The sequence below is a fragment of the Dromaius novaehollandiae genome, chromosome 5 (assembly GCF_036370855.1).
Source record: "Dromaius novaehollandiae isolate bDroNov1 chromosome 5, bDroNov1.hap1, whole genome shotgun sequence".
Lineage (NCBI taxonomy): Eukaryota > Metazoa > Chordata > Aves > Casuariiformes > Dromaiidae > Dromaius > Dromaius novaehollandiae.
The window spans coordinates 4,049,391-4,066,505 of NC_088102.1; the positions used below are offsets into that span (position 1 = coordinate 4,049,391).

The following is a 17,115-nucleotide window of genomic DNA, read 5'->3' on the forward strand; positions in this document are numbered from 1 at the left end:
GAAGAAAATATGAAGATTCACATGACGTAACCACCTTCGATCAGTGTGAAATGAAAAAGGATACTGGGGAAATAGCAGCATGAGAAAAAACTGAGGTGCACGAGAGGATGTCTGAGCGTTCACAACATGGATCCAGCCCAGCTGTGCAAGAACAGGTATCTCAGCTAGACTGAGAAGGTGGCAACAACCACCAGAGAAATGGGGAGAGAGGCAGCTCAGCAAAGGAAGAACGGAGGAGTAGGGAAGCTCTGTGAAGGGCAGGGGAAATGAGGGCAACAGCAAGAGGAGGAGGCGAAGTGTTGGGGAGGACTAGCAAACAGACTGCATCTCAGCCCAAAGCACACAACATCCTATGCAAGACCCTGGTTATGTGCTCATCATGTGCAGGATTTCCTTCAGCTCACCATGACACCCTTAAAAATCCATATATATCTAACATTTGCTTCTGTCCTTATCTGGAATATCCCTTATCTTATCCCTTACCTGGGATTAGAAACAAACGTGGAGTGAGGCACCAGACAAAAGCCCAGCACAGCTAACGGATGGGAACGGTGCTGAAGAGTGGGACCACAGCAAAGAGCTACCTCTCTCCATTGCCAGGTGCTTTGGGGAAAGGAGTTTCCAAGAGGCCAGAAAAGTAACACAGGAGGTGCAGAAGGGCCTGGGAAGATTCAACAGTGAAGTCCAGCAGCTTGGGATGGTGCGACGAGAGTCAGGGTGATACAGAGATGACGACGTGCTCCTTGCGATGAAACAGCTAAAGGAGCTTTGGGTCAGCATCTGAGCATTCATAACAAGAGGAGGAGATTCATAAAATGTTGGGAGGCTGCAGCAGATGAGACGTGAGCCAGGGGCTGGACAAGACTCCTTGATGGTGAGAACAGAGGCAGAACGATGCTGAAGAAGTTACGCATGAAATCCAGCTTTGGCTGGGCCAGCTCCAAGCTGATATCCAAGCTATGGGCCTAGGTGGTGGGATTTGGTATGAAGGTTACGGTGACATCTCCCAGCCGCAAACAGAGCCCCTCCAGGTCACTTTGGGCAGCAGGCTACATCTCTGCTTTGAGAGCTGACTTCTGTCTGTGTGCTCCAAGACAAATCAGCAGAGCAGACATGAGGCTGCAGAGCTGTTCCCTGATTTAAATACGTAAGTAGGGAAAGGGGAATGAGAGACAGGTTTAGTTTACAGAAGGCACATCAAATGGTCGTCTTAAATTTTAAGCTCCTTTGTAAAAAGCCGTGTACGGGATTAGCAGGCAGTATCTCAAATTTCAGACAAGGCTTTGCACTATTTAGGTTTCAGCACAACAGATGAGAAAAGTCCTTTTATACCACAAAAGTACAAACATATTTGGAAGTGATAACTCTGATATCTGCCTTACAGATTTTTTTTTTTTTTTTTTTAAAGTCTCTGGAGACCTTGTGCAACCTGTATTTGACAGGCAGTCAGAGACCCTTCTTATTTCATGACATCAGCAAAACCCCTCTCCCTACCACTCTTTCCTCTTAGGTGAGGTTTTGGTTTTTTTTTTTTAAAGCCACTGCTTTAACATAAGGGAAAAAAGTCTCTTTAAACTTGCTCTCCAAGGATCTGAAGCTCTTGGCAAGGCAGGTGATTTAGTAATATTTATAAGTTCAGCTTCAAACACAGCTGACAAACCTGCAGTGGTGGTACATCACATCTCAGGACCTCTGAATTCCTACCTCCCACTCTGCCACGACACAAACAAACTTTAAAGGGAATGGGAGAGGAGCTCCCGGGTGCGGAAAGCAAAGACACCACGAAGTGCTGGCAGGGGCTGGAAGCAGCTTGTGAAAATGCTCTTTGTTCTTCCTGCTGCTGCTGCGCTACGTGGATGAGCAGCAAAAGTGAGTTTCAGAGATGAGTTCACTCTTCCTGCTACTTAAGTCTGGTTTGGTGCAGCAAGGAGCTCAGTGGTGAGCAAAGGTACCCACCCAGGACAAGATGCAGCTAAGCAGCAGCCTGGATGTACTCAAGAGGGGCTTCAACTTGCCTGACAGCGTCCAAAGACGCTATGAGAATTTATCACAAACAGACTTCTGCTGTAGAAACACCCCAGCCACGAGCTACTGGTTGCATCAAAGGCTAGAGAGTATCAGGTGAATGAACATATACATGTACACAAAACACCCAAAGTTCACACTTCTCTCTTGCATGGGCCTGGCTGTGTGGAGGCTGTTGGAATAACGGAGGCACAAGGAGCTGATCTCCTTCCACAAAAGTCTCTTGCTGCAGCACCCTGCCTACTGCACCCTCTACTCCAGCTTCTATAAAGGCAAATTTACTGTTCCCATCCTTGAAATACAGCTGCAAAGACCATCTCCCTTCCTCATCACCAGTGACTCTCTGTGCCCCTCCACCAGGTCTTCCCTGCAGTATCCAGAAGGAACTCCTGGTCTTTGCTTGTGTGCCCGGCCCCTTGTCCTTCAGAGGCTGTTGCAGGCCTGGCACTGACAACACTTGCCTTTCTGCTTCTTGATTTTCCAAGGAAGCAGCTTTTTCTCCATGCTTGTGAGCAGCTCCATGCACCCGCACCTCATGCTACATCCCTGTCCTCCCTCAGGATTTCTGCTGTAACGCCTAGGAAGCAAGTCGGAGCAGCGGGGAGCACGGACCCTTCCTGGCCCACTGACCAGCACGGCTCCATTAGGGATGTCCACGTGGTGCAAAGAGCAGCGTGCAGACTGCTACAGATGTCTGAGCCGGGGCATCCACCCTGCATAACCCAACAGCTTCAAGCTTAGGAACAGACCTAGTCTAGCAGGATTAGCCCAGTGCTCTGCCTGAGCTCATTACCCCGCTTTTAATTAGCTCACTTCCAGGCAGCCGGGTGTCCCTGCCGCAGCCCCTCGGGCTCTCTGCTTCCAGGATTGGCATGTCCAGGCTGAGCTTGGGCTTGTCCCAGGGTTGCGCTGCGTGCTTCGTCCCATCTGCACCATGCAGCTGCGTGTCCCAGACAGGGCCGGGGCACGGCGCGGGCCAGCACGCGCGCGTTCGCCCCCAGCACCGCGGGCTCCGAAGCACCGGGACGCGAAGAGGCTGCCGCTGCTGCTCACGACAGTCCGGGAGCAACGAAGGTCGAAGGCTCTGAACACAAATGTCACGGGGGGGAAAAAAAGGGGTTTCTATTGTAATACTAGAATGTTATTGTTATTTTTTTCTCCCCAAGGCACTTTGCAAAGCTAGGCGGTGAATTCCAGATGGAAAATGCCAGGGGCTGTTTCTTAAGAGAGGGAGGTCTGGGGAAACCACATCCCTCCTGGGCTCGTGATGAGCTGCGGTGCTGCTGTGGGGCCAGCCGACTCCAGAGCCCCCGAGCTCCCATCGGGGCCAGCCGACTCCGGAGCCCCCGAGCTCCCATCCGCAGCTTGGGTGCGCATGGATTTTGAATGCTCAAATACCCAGCAAAGTTCCTGAAGCCCCCGGGAGAAATCCCAAAGCGTGCAGTTAGCTTGCAGCTTCGATCCTTGACGATTTTGCTTCTTAACTGTATTTTTATTTAAACTTATAACCACTTTCAAGGCTACAAGGGAAAATCGGCTCATGAGCGGAGCTCGCCCAGGCCTGTCCTCCTCTGGAGCACCCGGAGGGGCTTGCAAGGCTCCCGGGAAAGCAGCCGCAAGACGCAGGCGCTGAGCAAGGCAGCGGCTCCAGGAGCCACCGGGGCTGCAGGCTCCGGGCCATCACGGGCGCTTTCACCGGGCAAAGCCACCGCAGCGGCAAACTGCGGGAGGAGGAACGTATTTCACGATGCCTAGTGCAACAGCCCCAAAACAAAAGTCAGTTTTGCAAGGCATCCAGAGCAGCGCAGCTCAAGCGTTTGCTTAAACTTAAGCACGCGTGACTAAAGCCCTGCTCAGAAAAGCACACGGCAGGCGAAAGCGCGGTGCGGCGCGGGGCCAAAGCCGCTTCGCAGCAGCACAACAAAGCAGCTCTTCTGCCCCCAGCCCTTTCCTCTGCCTGTCACGCTTGGATTATATCATCTTCTGGAAAAAGACTGCCTTGTCTAGGGCCAGCGATGTTACTGGTGTTTAATTATACGCTATAAACTATTATCTGTCACTCTGAACACGTACATTAAAAATATTCATATATATCAGCTCTGTCTTGGAATAAATATCAATACTGCAGAGTTATGCAGTCGCTGAGGCTGTCTACTTTTAAAATATTCTCAGTAACAAAGAGGTAGATTAATGTATTTATGCACACGCAGAATTGTAAATGCAATAAATTGTTACAGAAACTGTTATAAAAATTACCTACCAATTGCATGTAAATCTGCATCATCAAACTCCACCAGCCTCACCCTGAAGGAGTAAATGGCTGCAAGTCAATACGGTTATTCCCAATGGCAGGGCCATTTTGCATGAATGCAGGTGGCAGAATCCGGCCTTAAATTATACTCTCAGCACACATCTGTGACATTACTTATATTCAGAGATCTCTTGGCTCCTTCAGATCATAACTGCAAATCAACTCGGAGACCCCAAACCAAGTAAACTGTCTATTTAAATAAAATGACAGCAATATAATAAAAATTGATTTTGTAAACATTTTGCTGAGGTTAAAAGCTTTTCACAGAGACAGTCATTACGCACATAACTCTGCTCCAAATCCCTGGTAAGCACATATTTATTAATAGCTCATACATTACAGTGAAGCCTTGGACAACTTAAATCAGCACAGCTCCATTGACTTCAACACCGCAATACAAGTTTTCACCAGTTGATGACGCTGGTCCTATTAGCTCCATTATACTTAATTTAAATCAAATGTATTTTGGGGCACATTTAAGTACAGTAGGTGTTTTTTCTTGGGTATAGGGAAGGCACTGTGAAACACAAACCCTGCTGCGATGTAAGCAATTTCTGGAACAGCTCAGCACACGGTGACTCTGTAAATATAAACTCTACCCCTTGTATGCCTTCTTTTTAGATCTCATTTATTTGGCTGTTTATAATTTACAAACGGATGAAAGACACCTTCACCAGAACAGAATTATTCCATGAATAGCTTGTCTACCTGAAGACAACTCTGAATAAATCACACTGCCTGGCAACCTTCAGATAACCTTGGTGATCTCTGCTGGAAGCCACCCGTTCGCACGCTGAACGAGGAAACGCTCCAGTATCCTATCCTAATCCCAGCTTCTTGATTAAATATGAGCTCAACTCACTTATTTTCCGGCTAGCACCTCTCCTTTCATTTGACAATATAATTGCTTTCTGCAGTAGGGAATTTCCACCCAATTAAATGGAAGAAAACTAAGGACCCTTTGCAGGACCGGGGGGATGATGAAGCACTTGGATGCGTGCTACCGACAGCGCAGACCTCATTGAGCAACGATCGGCCAACAGCATCCTGTATTCTCAATGCGGTGACAGAGAAGAATCTCAGATGTGACTGACACTTAACTGTGGACATCTTGGATTATAATCTCTAAAGAGTGTTTCTCAAGGCAACTAACCTCACTACCGCAGAGGAGACTGCACGTGCGGGACTCGGGGAGAATCGCCGTGTGGTTCACGCCATGCTTCGCGTGCCAGCCAGGTGCCACATGGTCAAGCTGGGCAAGCAAAAAAATTCTCCGGTTTTGCAAGGTTATGTAGGTCAATCGTTGGGTTTCTGTCAATTCTCATCACGCGTACCGAACGGAGGCAGAAGTCACTGAGGTCAACGGCATTAGATGGGCATGACCCGCACAAGGCTGTAGCTGTATCTTAAGACCTGTAAGCTCTGCACATTTTGCGTTTCCAGACCCATCTGGCTGACTCCAAACTGCAAAACTGCCCCTCCCTCCCAAACCCCTCCGGGGCCAAGGGCTGGTTTTGCAGAACCCAAGACACCCTGACTTGCCATGACTCACGACGACTCCAGCAATTTACGGCTTTACTGAAGCCAGACTTGTGGCATATGGCAGGAAGGTCCTTTATTCGACCATGTGCAGACTGCTGTAATCATGACATAAATTATTGCCCCGACTTTCCTTTTGTCGCATCGCAAAACGAACCGAGATGCCAAATGCTCGGTGCACATGCTCCTGCGGGAAGATAACCTGCGCTAATTGCCACAAATTACCTTGCGCAGTGTCATTCTCCTGACATTGCCTCTGCAGAGCCGCAAACAAGCCCGAGAATTGAAATGGCCCCATAAAAGTGTCCCGCATTCCCCATCCAGAATGATGCAGCAGAAGAAACATCATGTAATTACATCAGGTATTCCACTAATTCACACATCGCTAATGCTTTCAGCAGGCTGTTCCCCCCCCCAGTTTTTTTTGAGAGGGGTCACAGGGAACAGACCACACTAAGGCAGTAAGACACTTAAGCCAATGAATCTCTGTCAATTTACTCCAGAAAGAAGAAATATAGCAGGAGACTGGGATAAAGAGCACTCGCTCATAAAACACGACCTCACTGCTTCATTTCCAGTGCTTCCCGAGACCCCGAAAGCAGCCATACTTAGCTTCCCAACACTGCCTACTCTCTGGTAAAGATTTATCATGCAGCTGTAGCACTTAGACAACTACAAAACACTAGAAATTGAACCTGTAATACATGAGCTAAAAGCCAGCTAAAGCAGTACATGAAATATCATTGCACCTCCCTGAGCTTTGACATTTTTTCCATGATAACCTACTAATGCAAGGCTCCGAACATCATCAAGAAGACACGGCTTGCTTGCTCTTTTTCTTGCTGTATCTCACTGTGCTCCTGCTCGCTACGCAAGAGCTGCACGATAGCTGAACAAAACATCTTCTGCCCGAGCAGAAATAGGGCTAATTCAGAACAAAAGCCACATACACTGGTTCTCATGGAAATTGTCCTCTTTCCAAGGCAGCCAGAAATTTGAAGCCATCTGATGAATACCGGAGTCAGCTTACCTGCCCAAATCATAACATGACTCTAGTTCAATAGGGTCCAAGCAGAGTTTTAGACCCATCAGGTAGAGTTCCTTAAACTCCCTTTACAGCTAGGGGAAAGAGGCATACTTCTCCTGAGGGCAGTTAGGAAGGGAGTCAGACTTACCCTACCAAATCACACTCCACTTTTCCTGGCTCTCCCCCAAAAGTCTTGCAGCTGCAAGGTGAGAAAGGAGAAAGCAGCTGATAAACTGGGATGGGCTCCTGTAGCATGGTGGCTTTCCTCTGGGATGTACCTACAGCTCCCAACTCATCAAGGGACCTCCCCTCAGGCCCACCAGCCCTGAGGCACAGCAGCAGGAGCTGGGAACCAGCTGCAACAGGCTCCCGCTCAACCTGGGATGCACCAGGTCTGCCCAGCGCGTGCCGAGGGGAGACGTGGACAAGTCGCCTGCCAACCAGGCGTGAAGGAGGAACCTTCCTCAGAGCTGCTTGCAGAAAGTGTCCTCCACCATCCGCCAGTCCGGCATCGCAATGGGAAATCAATAGAGCCTAACCATCGCCCAAGTCACAGATGTATCGACTGATCCGTCACCTGGTTCACGGCTCCAGAAACACAGCACAATACACGCGGTCGATGCGATCAGACAACCCTCCTGCCCCCACCCGCGATCTGCGCTGTCACTGCCATCAGCAGAGCAGAGGGGAAGGGGCAGCGCTCAGCTCGCCTCCGTCCCACTGAGCAGCCAGAAGGCAAAATTCAAGATGACACGCAAAACAAAACTCTTCCCGAGTACACGATTTTCTAGCCAATAACGAGTTTTAAGTGCTGTGCTCTGGAGGAGGGTGAGAAATAATCTCATAGATGAGAAACCGCATCTACACACTTGCTCTGAATCACAGAGCTGTGGGCTGATCACGGCACAGACCTAACACCCATGCAGGTCCTTGCTTCCAGCGTCGAGATGGAAGAAGCGTTGCTGAAGGACGGACACGGGACAGCTCTGCCACTTCTGAGCGGCACAGCTGAGCGCTGCCTTCTCTGCAGAGCGCCGAGCTGGTTTTATACGATGGCAAGACTTGAACTGCTGCTGCTCTGCCTGGACAGGGATCTCGCAGAGAGCTGGCTGCAGATTAAAAGTGGCACTAAGAGGCAGTCAGCTAAACTACAAAGGGACGGCAATAAAATACGTTTTCGGACAATCAGAGAGACATTTTGACTGCTTCCTCAGAGAGCAAGACTAAGACTTAACTAGCTTTGCTGTGAAAGTCTTGAGGCTTGTTTTACACTCCCATCTTGCACCTTGCCAAAGAGAGAGCTGTGTTCCCAGGAAAGACAGTGTCATTCTGAGCCAAGGGACAATTCAAGTCCTTATACAGCACGGAGCTAATCCGACGCTGTTTGCACATCAAGGGCTCTCACCAGTTTACCATTCCCAACGCCTCAACTCCAGAAAGCGTTTAAGTCATGCCCTTAAATCTCTATGACTTCCATTGAAAACCAAGCTTGTACGCAAGCGCTTTCCCAGGGAGCGAGGCTGGAGAGCTGATGCTCTCATTATGTTCCTGGTGGGATTTCACCCAGCGCTGACAGCTACGGTGCCCTCCGCGTTGTTGGGAGTCCTCAGCATATTTCAACATTGAGCAGGAGGGACCTGGTTATTAATTTACATTGGACAACGACCAGGCTGCTGGAGCTAACGAAGCGGGAAGCGCTAAACATACACTTGTGAAGCGACAGCTCGGGACAGCTAGGGCAGCCTAAAGCAGAGGAAAAAGACAGAAAGGGATGCTACGCAAGTTTTTTATCCAGGGTCATGAACCAAATCCTCAGCAGAGCGGGGAAAGCTGGCCTCCGGCCACAGCCACAAGCCCACCCCTTCTCTTTCCAGCATCCTCAGAGAAACGCTGCCAGTTTTCCCTTCCCCAGCGCAACATAAACAGCGGCAGCCACACTTGCCAGCCTTCTCCCACTCCGTCCCTGCTTCGGGCTGAATCACTGGGCGCTTTGCGATAACACGGCCAGGAATGGCAGTGAGGAAAGAGCGGCTCCAACCCCAAAGCTGTACCTCCGGCTCTTGAAATCAGTAAGGAGGTCTGCTAAGAAACACTTGCCTGATAACCTGCAAGTGCCCTTGTTGCGCCAAGTATGAAAATGCCTCTGGACCATGCACAGGGGCATCTATCATCTTTATTAATTCTCCTTGCACCAAGGAATATTCGTTATTCCTGTAGCCCCAGCGCACCTTCATTAATTGCACTAACAACCCCACCGCAGGGAACCAGGCCGGGAGACGGGACCCGGCCTCGTCCACCCAGAAGGGCCAGCCGGGAAAAGGGAAAAACACAACCACACGCGAGGGCCTGACCGGAAAGAAAAAGGGGAGGGGGGACCACTTTGGTTGAAGGATGCAACATGCTTCCAAAGTTCACGCAAATACTTTAGTTTGCATCCCCCAGGGGTTTAGTCGGTCAGGCCTCCTTCCTAAACCACTAACTAACCTAAAAATGAATACATCTCCAAGTGATCTGTGCTGAATCCCTAGAAAGAATAAGACTACTCAGATGCTCTGAAATTTTTTTTCTTTAACCAAACTTTGAAGCTATAAAATTATAGTATTAAAATAATCGCATATTAGTGTGGTGACACACAGCAGGATTTTGTAATAACATGCAGACCAAGCTCTGGAAAGTGACACCAAGCAAGGCTTTCCCTCTAAAAACCTGACCTTTGGGGCCTGGTTTATCCAGAGGAGCGAGAAGCAGCTCCGCAGCCAGCAGCAGCACAAGCCTCTCGAGAACGCGCTCCCAACCAGGATCCCTCCTGCGCCATCGTGAGCTCTCCCCCCAAATGGGTCAACGCGATCCTTCATTCATAAAGCAGCAAGTAAAAGAAAAAAATTAGTTAAAACTGTGGCGGGGGGATGGAAAGGGCTAGATATTTAAGGAACACAGGAGCTTACTGGAGGAAGGCAGATCCCACCTGACACCAGGCTGCACATTTACACAGTAAATGCCTTCGGAGAGCCTGAGCTCAGATGGTGCAACACAGCACGTTCCTCCCAGGCTGGTGTCTTTTAGGACTCCCCACTGGAGCTGATGAAGCTACACTGATTTACTCCAGCTTACGAGATGGCCCTGGGCCCGTTTGCATTTGCAAATAACCAAGAGGAGGTCTCCTGGCATCCAGCGCTACACACAGACTCCCAGAACGCCTCGCAGAACTTGCTGTACCAAATTGCCTTTGATTAATGGGATATTCAAGGGTGCTTGTTATTCTGTTAGCTGTGGATGAGTGCAGGGGCAAAAGCTGTCTGAAAGAAAGCTGTACTCTAAATAAAGGCCAAGACTAATACAGCCAGGCAGCATCGCCTCCACGTCCTAGACAGACACAAATTGGTGCAAATCCATTGACCTCACTGACATTTGCTTTTTTCTGACTTCAGAGTATCTCAGCTTGTTTTCAGCTCTCAGGATCTGGCAACAGAAAGCAGAAAAATGACGTGATCAGGAACGCTGTTTGGCAATGCTACAGGACACGAGAGACCCTGCAGCTACAGATGGCAGGTGATGGAGCAAGCACGCTGGGACTCGGGAAGGCAGGCAGACCGAGGCCTGGGAAAGTGCACCGCTTGCAACAGGAAAAGATTAAAGATTTTCACTGCTTCTGTTTTAGCAGCAAATATTTTACTTCGCAATGCAAACAGATCTTTGCCATGTAGCAACTCCCTGGATATCCCTGACAAGCCTCTCGGGCTACAGGAATTCCTGTGGACCTAACAGCAGTATGTTCACCATGCCACGAGAAAGCAATTCCCCACAAAACCTTCTCTAGCACCTAACAAAAAGGAGGTGCAGCCAAGTAAGACATTGAATAACGCTGTCTCCTCACTGCCTTGGCTCCGATGCCCACCGTCCCCCGGGCAGACGCTAATAGGCACTAGCAGTGCTTTTCACCCTCGAGCTTACCCCAGATGTGCAAGCCAGCTGGAGCAGTGACGCTTGGTGCACACAGGCTTTCTGATTCCTAAAAGAAGAGCTCACCCTGCACCTCTTATCCCACCCGTGTGAGTGACAGTCTGGATGAGTGGAAATCCAGATTATACCTCTGCTAATCAGCCACTGACTGCTAACTATCATTACAGCTGATTCAACAGAGAGTGCAACTCCCTTTCACGGGGTTGGTCTCTACCACAGTCCATGCAGACACGCAGCAGGGATTTGCAATCAGAGGACAGTGTGTGTTTTCAGCCTGGGCAATCCCAGTTAAACCTCACCTAAAAGTATAACTGAGAGCTCTACGCATCTTCCACCGAAGTCACAATCTGTTTCTGCTTCACTGCGGGGGGACATGACAGGTCATCTAACCTGCTCCATTTTCAGTGTCAGACCAGACAACAGTCCTACTCACGAGTCTTGGTTTAAGTCAAAAAAAAAAAAAAATGAAATATGACGGTGAAGAAAAGAAGTTGAGTCTCATAGACTTCTGAAAAGGAAAAACGTGACCCATCCCTACGCAAAGGAACTGCCTTGCTCGACTGTCCAAACAGCACTGCTGCCCAAAAGGAGGGCAGAAGATTGCACTGCTGTTGTCCACCATAGGATCACCGTCCTTTTCAGCCCCTATAGAGTCACGGAAGGAGGCATTGCTCTTGAATCCCTGTTGTAGAGGGTACACAGACATAACAGCGATGGGCAACAACGTAACACCCTATGAGAGACAGCCAGGAATAACCACTCTCTGTCACCGTCTGTCCAGCACCTACCCAGAGAGCTTTCAAAGCTGCTTAGAAGAAAGCTACTACCAGAAGCCTTGAACTTCTGGGAGACCTTTCCAACATGTATGTATCAGCAAGGGTAAGACACTTCTGTTTCGAGACAGAGCTTGATCAGTTGATGGATGGGGTTTCAGGGCTGTCAGAAATAGCTGGAGACTCGACTGTGTGACCCTGCAGGTCCCTCCCAGCCTGTCTGTATGTATAATCATTAGCAAGCTGCTGAGCCGACACTCACAACACACTTTCCAGCAAAGGCAAGAGGGACTCAAATGTGCAAAGAATACATGATTCAGCTCCATCTTGTGTTTTTGCTTTTGACATGACAAGTGGCACTACAGCTTGTCAGGATAAAATCGAGACAGCTGCAATACATGCATAAAAGTGGGACTATTCAGATTAAAAACCCATTTTGCTCTGCGTTTCTCTGAATATCCACCCCACTCCCAACAGCTGTCCTGAACGGAAGATAGCAAAAGAGAGGATTTCTCATTATCTCTGTCCAGCTTGGAAATCCTAGCTCCCTGAATTATGTTTTATTGTGCCTCAGTGCAGATTATTTTGAAATAATCATCTGCAAGAACCATGCAATCAGCACGCTTTCAGCGGAAAGCAGAAATCGGGTCAGATCCCGAAGAGTTCGGTGAAGAGCTCTTTGGTCTCCTTCCCAAGGCAAAGCACGTGGCATTTAACAGTGATTGCTCAGGGCCCAGCAATCACGTATTAACTCATGAATACCACTTTCAAGAAGAGCAGCTCATCAAGGCATTCTCAGGTCATCACAGACTTCACCAAGAATCATATTCTCCTTGTGTCAAGAATTAAAGAGTACAGATGTATCACAAGGAATACGTTGCACGGAGTTGTGTTGAAATCACAGAAGAGAAGTCAAGAGCCGACTCCACCGTTCCTATGAGCTGCAAGTGCTCATTACAACCTCTCATCACACCAAAGAGATCCAGCACATAGGAACAGTCGGCTTTTTGGCAAGTTTGGCTCTCCATCAGAGGCCTGTCCTTGAGCCCGATCTTGCCCTGTGATGTGCCCAAAAAAGAAGTGACACACCGACACTTTGCAGGAGGTTCACCAGCTCAAATCCACAGGTGGTTTGGTTCGTAAGGCCCAGTCCCAGCTAGGATAAAGCTCGAAATATGAACAGCCTCTCCCCTTGATTTTGTTATACAGCATCTCAGGGAGCACTTCTGAGCTCTGGCTATGCAATGATTCATTCAACTATACAGTAATATCACATTTGACTCTCTTCCCTTCCTAACAAGCACTTAGCAGGAACTGGAGGTAAATCCCTGCACTGTCATATCAGAGAAAACATTTTAACTACCTGCAGAAATGCAGGATGATTCAAGGCAGGTGCAATTTAATGTTCTAACTCCTGAGAAGAGCAGAGAACGTACCTGAAAATAATCGTTTCAAACAAAATTACAGTTCCATATCTGCTGGCTACATCAGTGAAATACTGCATTGATAAAGCATTCCCCCCGGAAAGGTATTTGGAAAGAAAAGCTAAATGCTCACGAAAGAACAAGCCACCCTCTTTCAGATCACAAGGACTGAACTGTAAGTATCTGAGTGTGTGCATACAAAGCTGCCCAGATGCTGATGCTTGTTTCTAAATAAATGCCTGGCTGGATTTGAATCAAAGCATGGCAGGGAGGTCAAGCGCTAATCGGAGCAGTTTCAGGCCCAAACCTGATGAAAAGCCCAGGTACCCAGCAGATTCCCTTGCTCTGGAGAGCAACACCGAGAGCTGGAGTCAGCTCCTCTCCTGCTCTGTGTTGGACTGAACCGCTGCATCCTCCACCGAGAGCTGGTCCAGAAGGAACAGACGCTGGAGAACAGGCTGCTCTTGCAGGAGAGCTGACACCTACATTTTAATTCAGAGCACGCACCCCGGGTTTCGCAACGGGAGGAAGATGCTCACAGCATCTGATGGCTCGTGTCACGTTAACACGTCAACGAAGAGGAGCCCCCGCGCTGCTGTTAGTAGGTCAGCAGTCAGGCGGGCTGCGGCATGCCGCGGCGACGCACCGCGTGTCAAGTGCTGCGAGCGCCGCGAGCTGCCACGAACTTCAGCAGCAGCTGTTGCATCGCACGTGCACGAACGGGGCTGTACGAGGCCCGGGAAGCCACGCTGGACACCCTCGGGGCAGGAATAAGAGTGTCACGGCAAGTGGTGGCTCGTCCCTGTCTGCACCCACTCACTCAAGACATTGCACAGAGCTGCAGCTCGGTGGCCTTCATCCTCCACGGAGCCACGCACGGCCACGCACCACGCCAAAGCACGGCACACACAGAGACGTCCCTGGAAAGCAATTCATTTGAGCCCCTTTCGGCGGGGCACCCTGCATAGCTCCCTGCCTCACCACAGGTCTCCCCACCTGCTCCTGTCAGCGCGAATTTGCTGCAGCAGCGGGCAATTAGCTCAATGTTCATCCAAGGAATGAAGCACATCCCCTCGCGCCCTGTCTGCCCACGTCCAAGTCACTTCTGCCCCAGTTCCCTCGGAGAGGAGCGGGGGGTCACCGGCACAGGCAGGGAGGGGGCAGCGGGGTGGGCTCGGCCGAGCCGAACGCCGCAGCAACCGCTGCGTCCCCTTCTGCAGCACGGCGATCCCGTCCTCGCCGGAGGAAGGGAGCGCGCGCCGGAGAGCGGCTGATCAGCATGCAGCGAAACGCACAGCGGCTGTGCTGCCCGCTGGCCCGCCTGCCATCCCTCCTCCTCCTCCTCCTCCTCCTCCTCCTCCCAGTGACTCAGTGTGCGGGAGGCGGCAGCAGCCCCCCTTCCGCACAGTGCCCTGCCGCCGCATCCCCGGAGGAGGCTCCGCGCCTCCCTCCTCGCAGCGGCATCGCTCCCCGGTGCTTTCCCAGCCCCTCCGCAGCGCGGCCGCTCCGTGCAGCCCCGCGGGCCTGGTCGGACCTCGGCGAGCTCAGAGCCACAGCAGGGCTGAGGTCGGCAGGGACCTCTGGAGACCACCTCGTCCAAGGCCGGGCTCAGGCTGGAGCAGCTCGCCCAGGAGTGCGTCCAGACGTGGTCTGGACACCTCCGAGGATGGAGACTCCATGGCCTCTGTCAAGGCGTGCCAGATCCTTGCTGGCTTGCAGGGAGAGCGGCCCTGGGCGGTTTGGGGAGGCAGGGAGCCCTCCCGCGCCTGCGCCACGCGGGGGGCGGCCGCGCTCACCTTGTGCAGCTTCCACATGGCGCCCAGCGCCTTGACCTCGTGGCTGGAGTGCTTGCCCTCCTCGAGGCACTGGTAGCACACGGGGCTCTTGCACTGCACGCAGTACATGCTGTGGTTCTCCAGCTCGTGGTCCGTGCAGGTGGAGATCTTGCGGGGGCTGAGGCGGCGGCTGACGCGGCCCTGGGCCGGCGGCACCAGGCGGTGCTTGGCCAGCGGCCCGCGCGGCGGGTGGCAGCGCAGGCGGCAGGGATCGCAGTAGAAGACGTCGCACTGCTCGCACATGACGGCCGCCTCCTTGGGCGCCTTCTCGCAGAGCTGGCAGCGCAGCGCCGCCGCCTTGCCCTGCTGGTAGCGGTCGATGACGGCCTCGAGCAGGCGGTTGCGCGGGAAGCCGCGCAGGCCGCGCTCGTCCAGGCCCAGGCTGCGGTGGCACTGCGGGCAGGTGAGGCAGGCGCTGCGCGGCGGCGGCGCCAGGGCGGCGGGCGGCGGCGGGGCCGCCGGCGGGAAGACGCGCACGCCGTTGGGCGACTTCTGGCACGGCGTGGTGGGCGCGCTGGCGAAGCCGCCGTAGGAGCCGTAGCCGCTGTCCGCCTCGCTGTACAGGCTCATCTTGTCCAGGTCCAGGTAGTCGTAGTCGGAGACGGCGGAGCCCGAGGCGCGGCGGCTCTGCGGCGACTCCGACTCGGGCGTCTGCACCAGGATGTTGCGGGCGCACGCCTGGCACAGGTTGTGCGAGCAGGGCAGGATGATGGGCTCCCGGTAGAAGGAGCCGCACACGGGGCATTTCAGCTCCTCTTCCATCTCTTCCATAGGGCGAGGGCGGCGGCGGCGCGGCGGCCGCACGGCGAGGCGGGAGCGCGCAACCGGAGCGACCTGCCGCCGCCGCCGCCTCGGCGCCGACTGCCGCGCCGCCGCCCGCCGCGCCGCGCCGCGCCGCCCCGCGCGACGCTATTGGTCCGCCCTCCGCCGGCGGGGGCGGGCGGCGCGCCGCTATTGGCTGCGCCGCCTGCCCGTCCCCGCGGCGGGGCGGGGCGAGGCGTCCCTCAGGGCTGTGGCGGGCGGTGCGCGGGGTCTCCGCTCCGGGCTGCGGCGGGGCGCTGCGGGGTCGGGCGGGACGCGGGGCGCTGGGCGCTGGATGGGGAGGCTCCCTCCTTCCCTCCGGCGCCGCTCCCCCTGCTCCGCCTCGGTTCCCATTCCCCCGTGAGCCGGGGGCGGCCGCCGCCGGCCCGCGGGCTCCTCGCTTCCCCGCAGGGCAGCCCCCGGGGGCGCCCCCCAAAATGGCGCCCGGGCCCCGTCACCTCGCCCCGCGGGCGGCCCCGGGCGCTGGGCTCGGCCGCGGGCCCGAGGCCCGGTGCTGCGGCGACCGTGCTGCCTGCGGGGGAGTGGGCATTGCTGCGGTGGGAGGCCTGGGGCACGGGGGGGACGGATCCCTGGGGAGAGAGCGAACAGCCTGGACGTTCAGAGCAGCCGCGCTGGGTTTGGGAGCGGGCACCGGCGGGGAGATGGGGACGGCTGCCGTGATGCTGTTTCGGGTGCTGGGGAGACGCTTCGGGGCTTCGTTTTACACTCGTTCCGGGTACTCGCGGTTTTCCTGGGAGCGCCGAGGTGCCAGCCGAGCTGCTGCACCTTGAGGGAAGGCGCCCAAGCCGCCATGCGAGAGCCCTGCGCGGGCAATGTCTGCCAGCACAGCATCACGTAATAAATGCAATACGCTCTCAGTAACCCTATTTATTTCCATCAGTCATATTAAAAAAATTCATTATCGATGTGTATGCTCGTATATATTTACACAGAGAGGCAGTGAAGGGGGCTGGCCTGGCCAGCCTTGCTCAACCGGCCGAGCCTGCTACGCCCCCGTGGGGTGCTCTCCTGCCACTGGAGCGCGCGAGCCGGGCAAGGGGCTCCGCACGCCGCCGGAGCGAAACCGGGCCCGAGGCTGCTCCAGCGGGTCTGCCAGTGCTCACCGGGGCAGTATTTTCCACCTTTTCTTATCCCAGAGACCCGCTAACCTCTTGAAAATACCCTGGCAGTGTGCAGTGCTGCATAATGGTTTCTTTTCAGCCAACTGAAAAATAAGTTGGACTGGGAATGTTTTTCCATTATTTCCCTTTCTCCCAAGCAGTGTGCACACGTTTGAGATGGGGATGGGGTGTCCTGCTGCCCGCCAGCTTTGCCATGGGGTGACTGGTGGCAGAGATGGGGAAACTGAGGCAGGTTCACAGCAGCCATGAGAGGGTGAGGGACTGAGGGAAATGGAGCT

At 53.1% G+C, this 17,115-nt stretch overlaps 1 protein-coding gene across 5 annotated transcripts in view; it reads right to left on the reverse strand.

The window, feature by feature from the left end:
• The window catches only part of TRIM9 (tripartite motif containing 9), a 72,998-nt gene extending 57,262 nt beyond the window's left edge, over positions 1-15,736 (reverse strand). For 3 of the 5 annotated variants that reach the window (XM_026117993.2, XM_026118019.2, XM_026118010.2), the window contains exon 1: positions 14,856-15,736. In XM_026117993.2, coding sequence (XP_025973778.2) covers positions 14,856-15,665 — 810 coding nt within the window. In that variant the 5' untranslated portion in view covers positions 15,666-15,736. The remainder of the gene's footprint in view (positions 1-14,855) is intronic. The other 2 variants (XM_064511827.1, XM_026118029.2) reach the window with 2 other exon arrangements.
• Between the last annotated feature and the right edge of the window lie 1,379 nt (positions 15,737-17,115).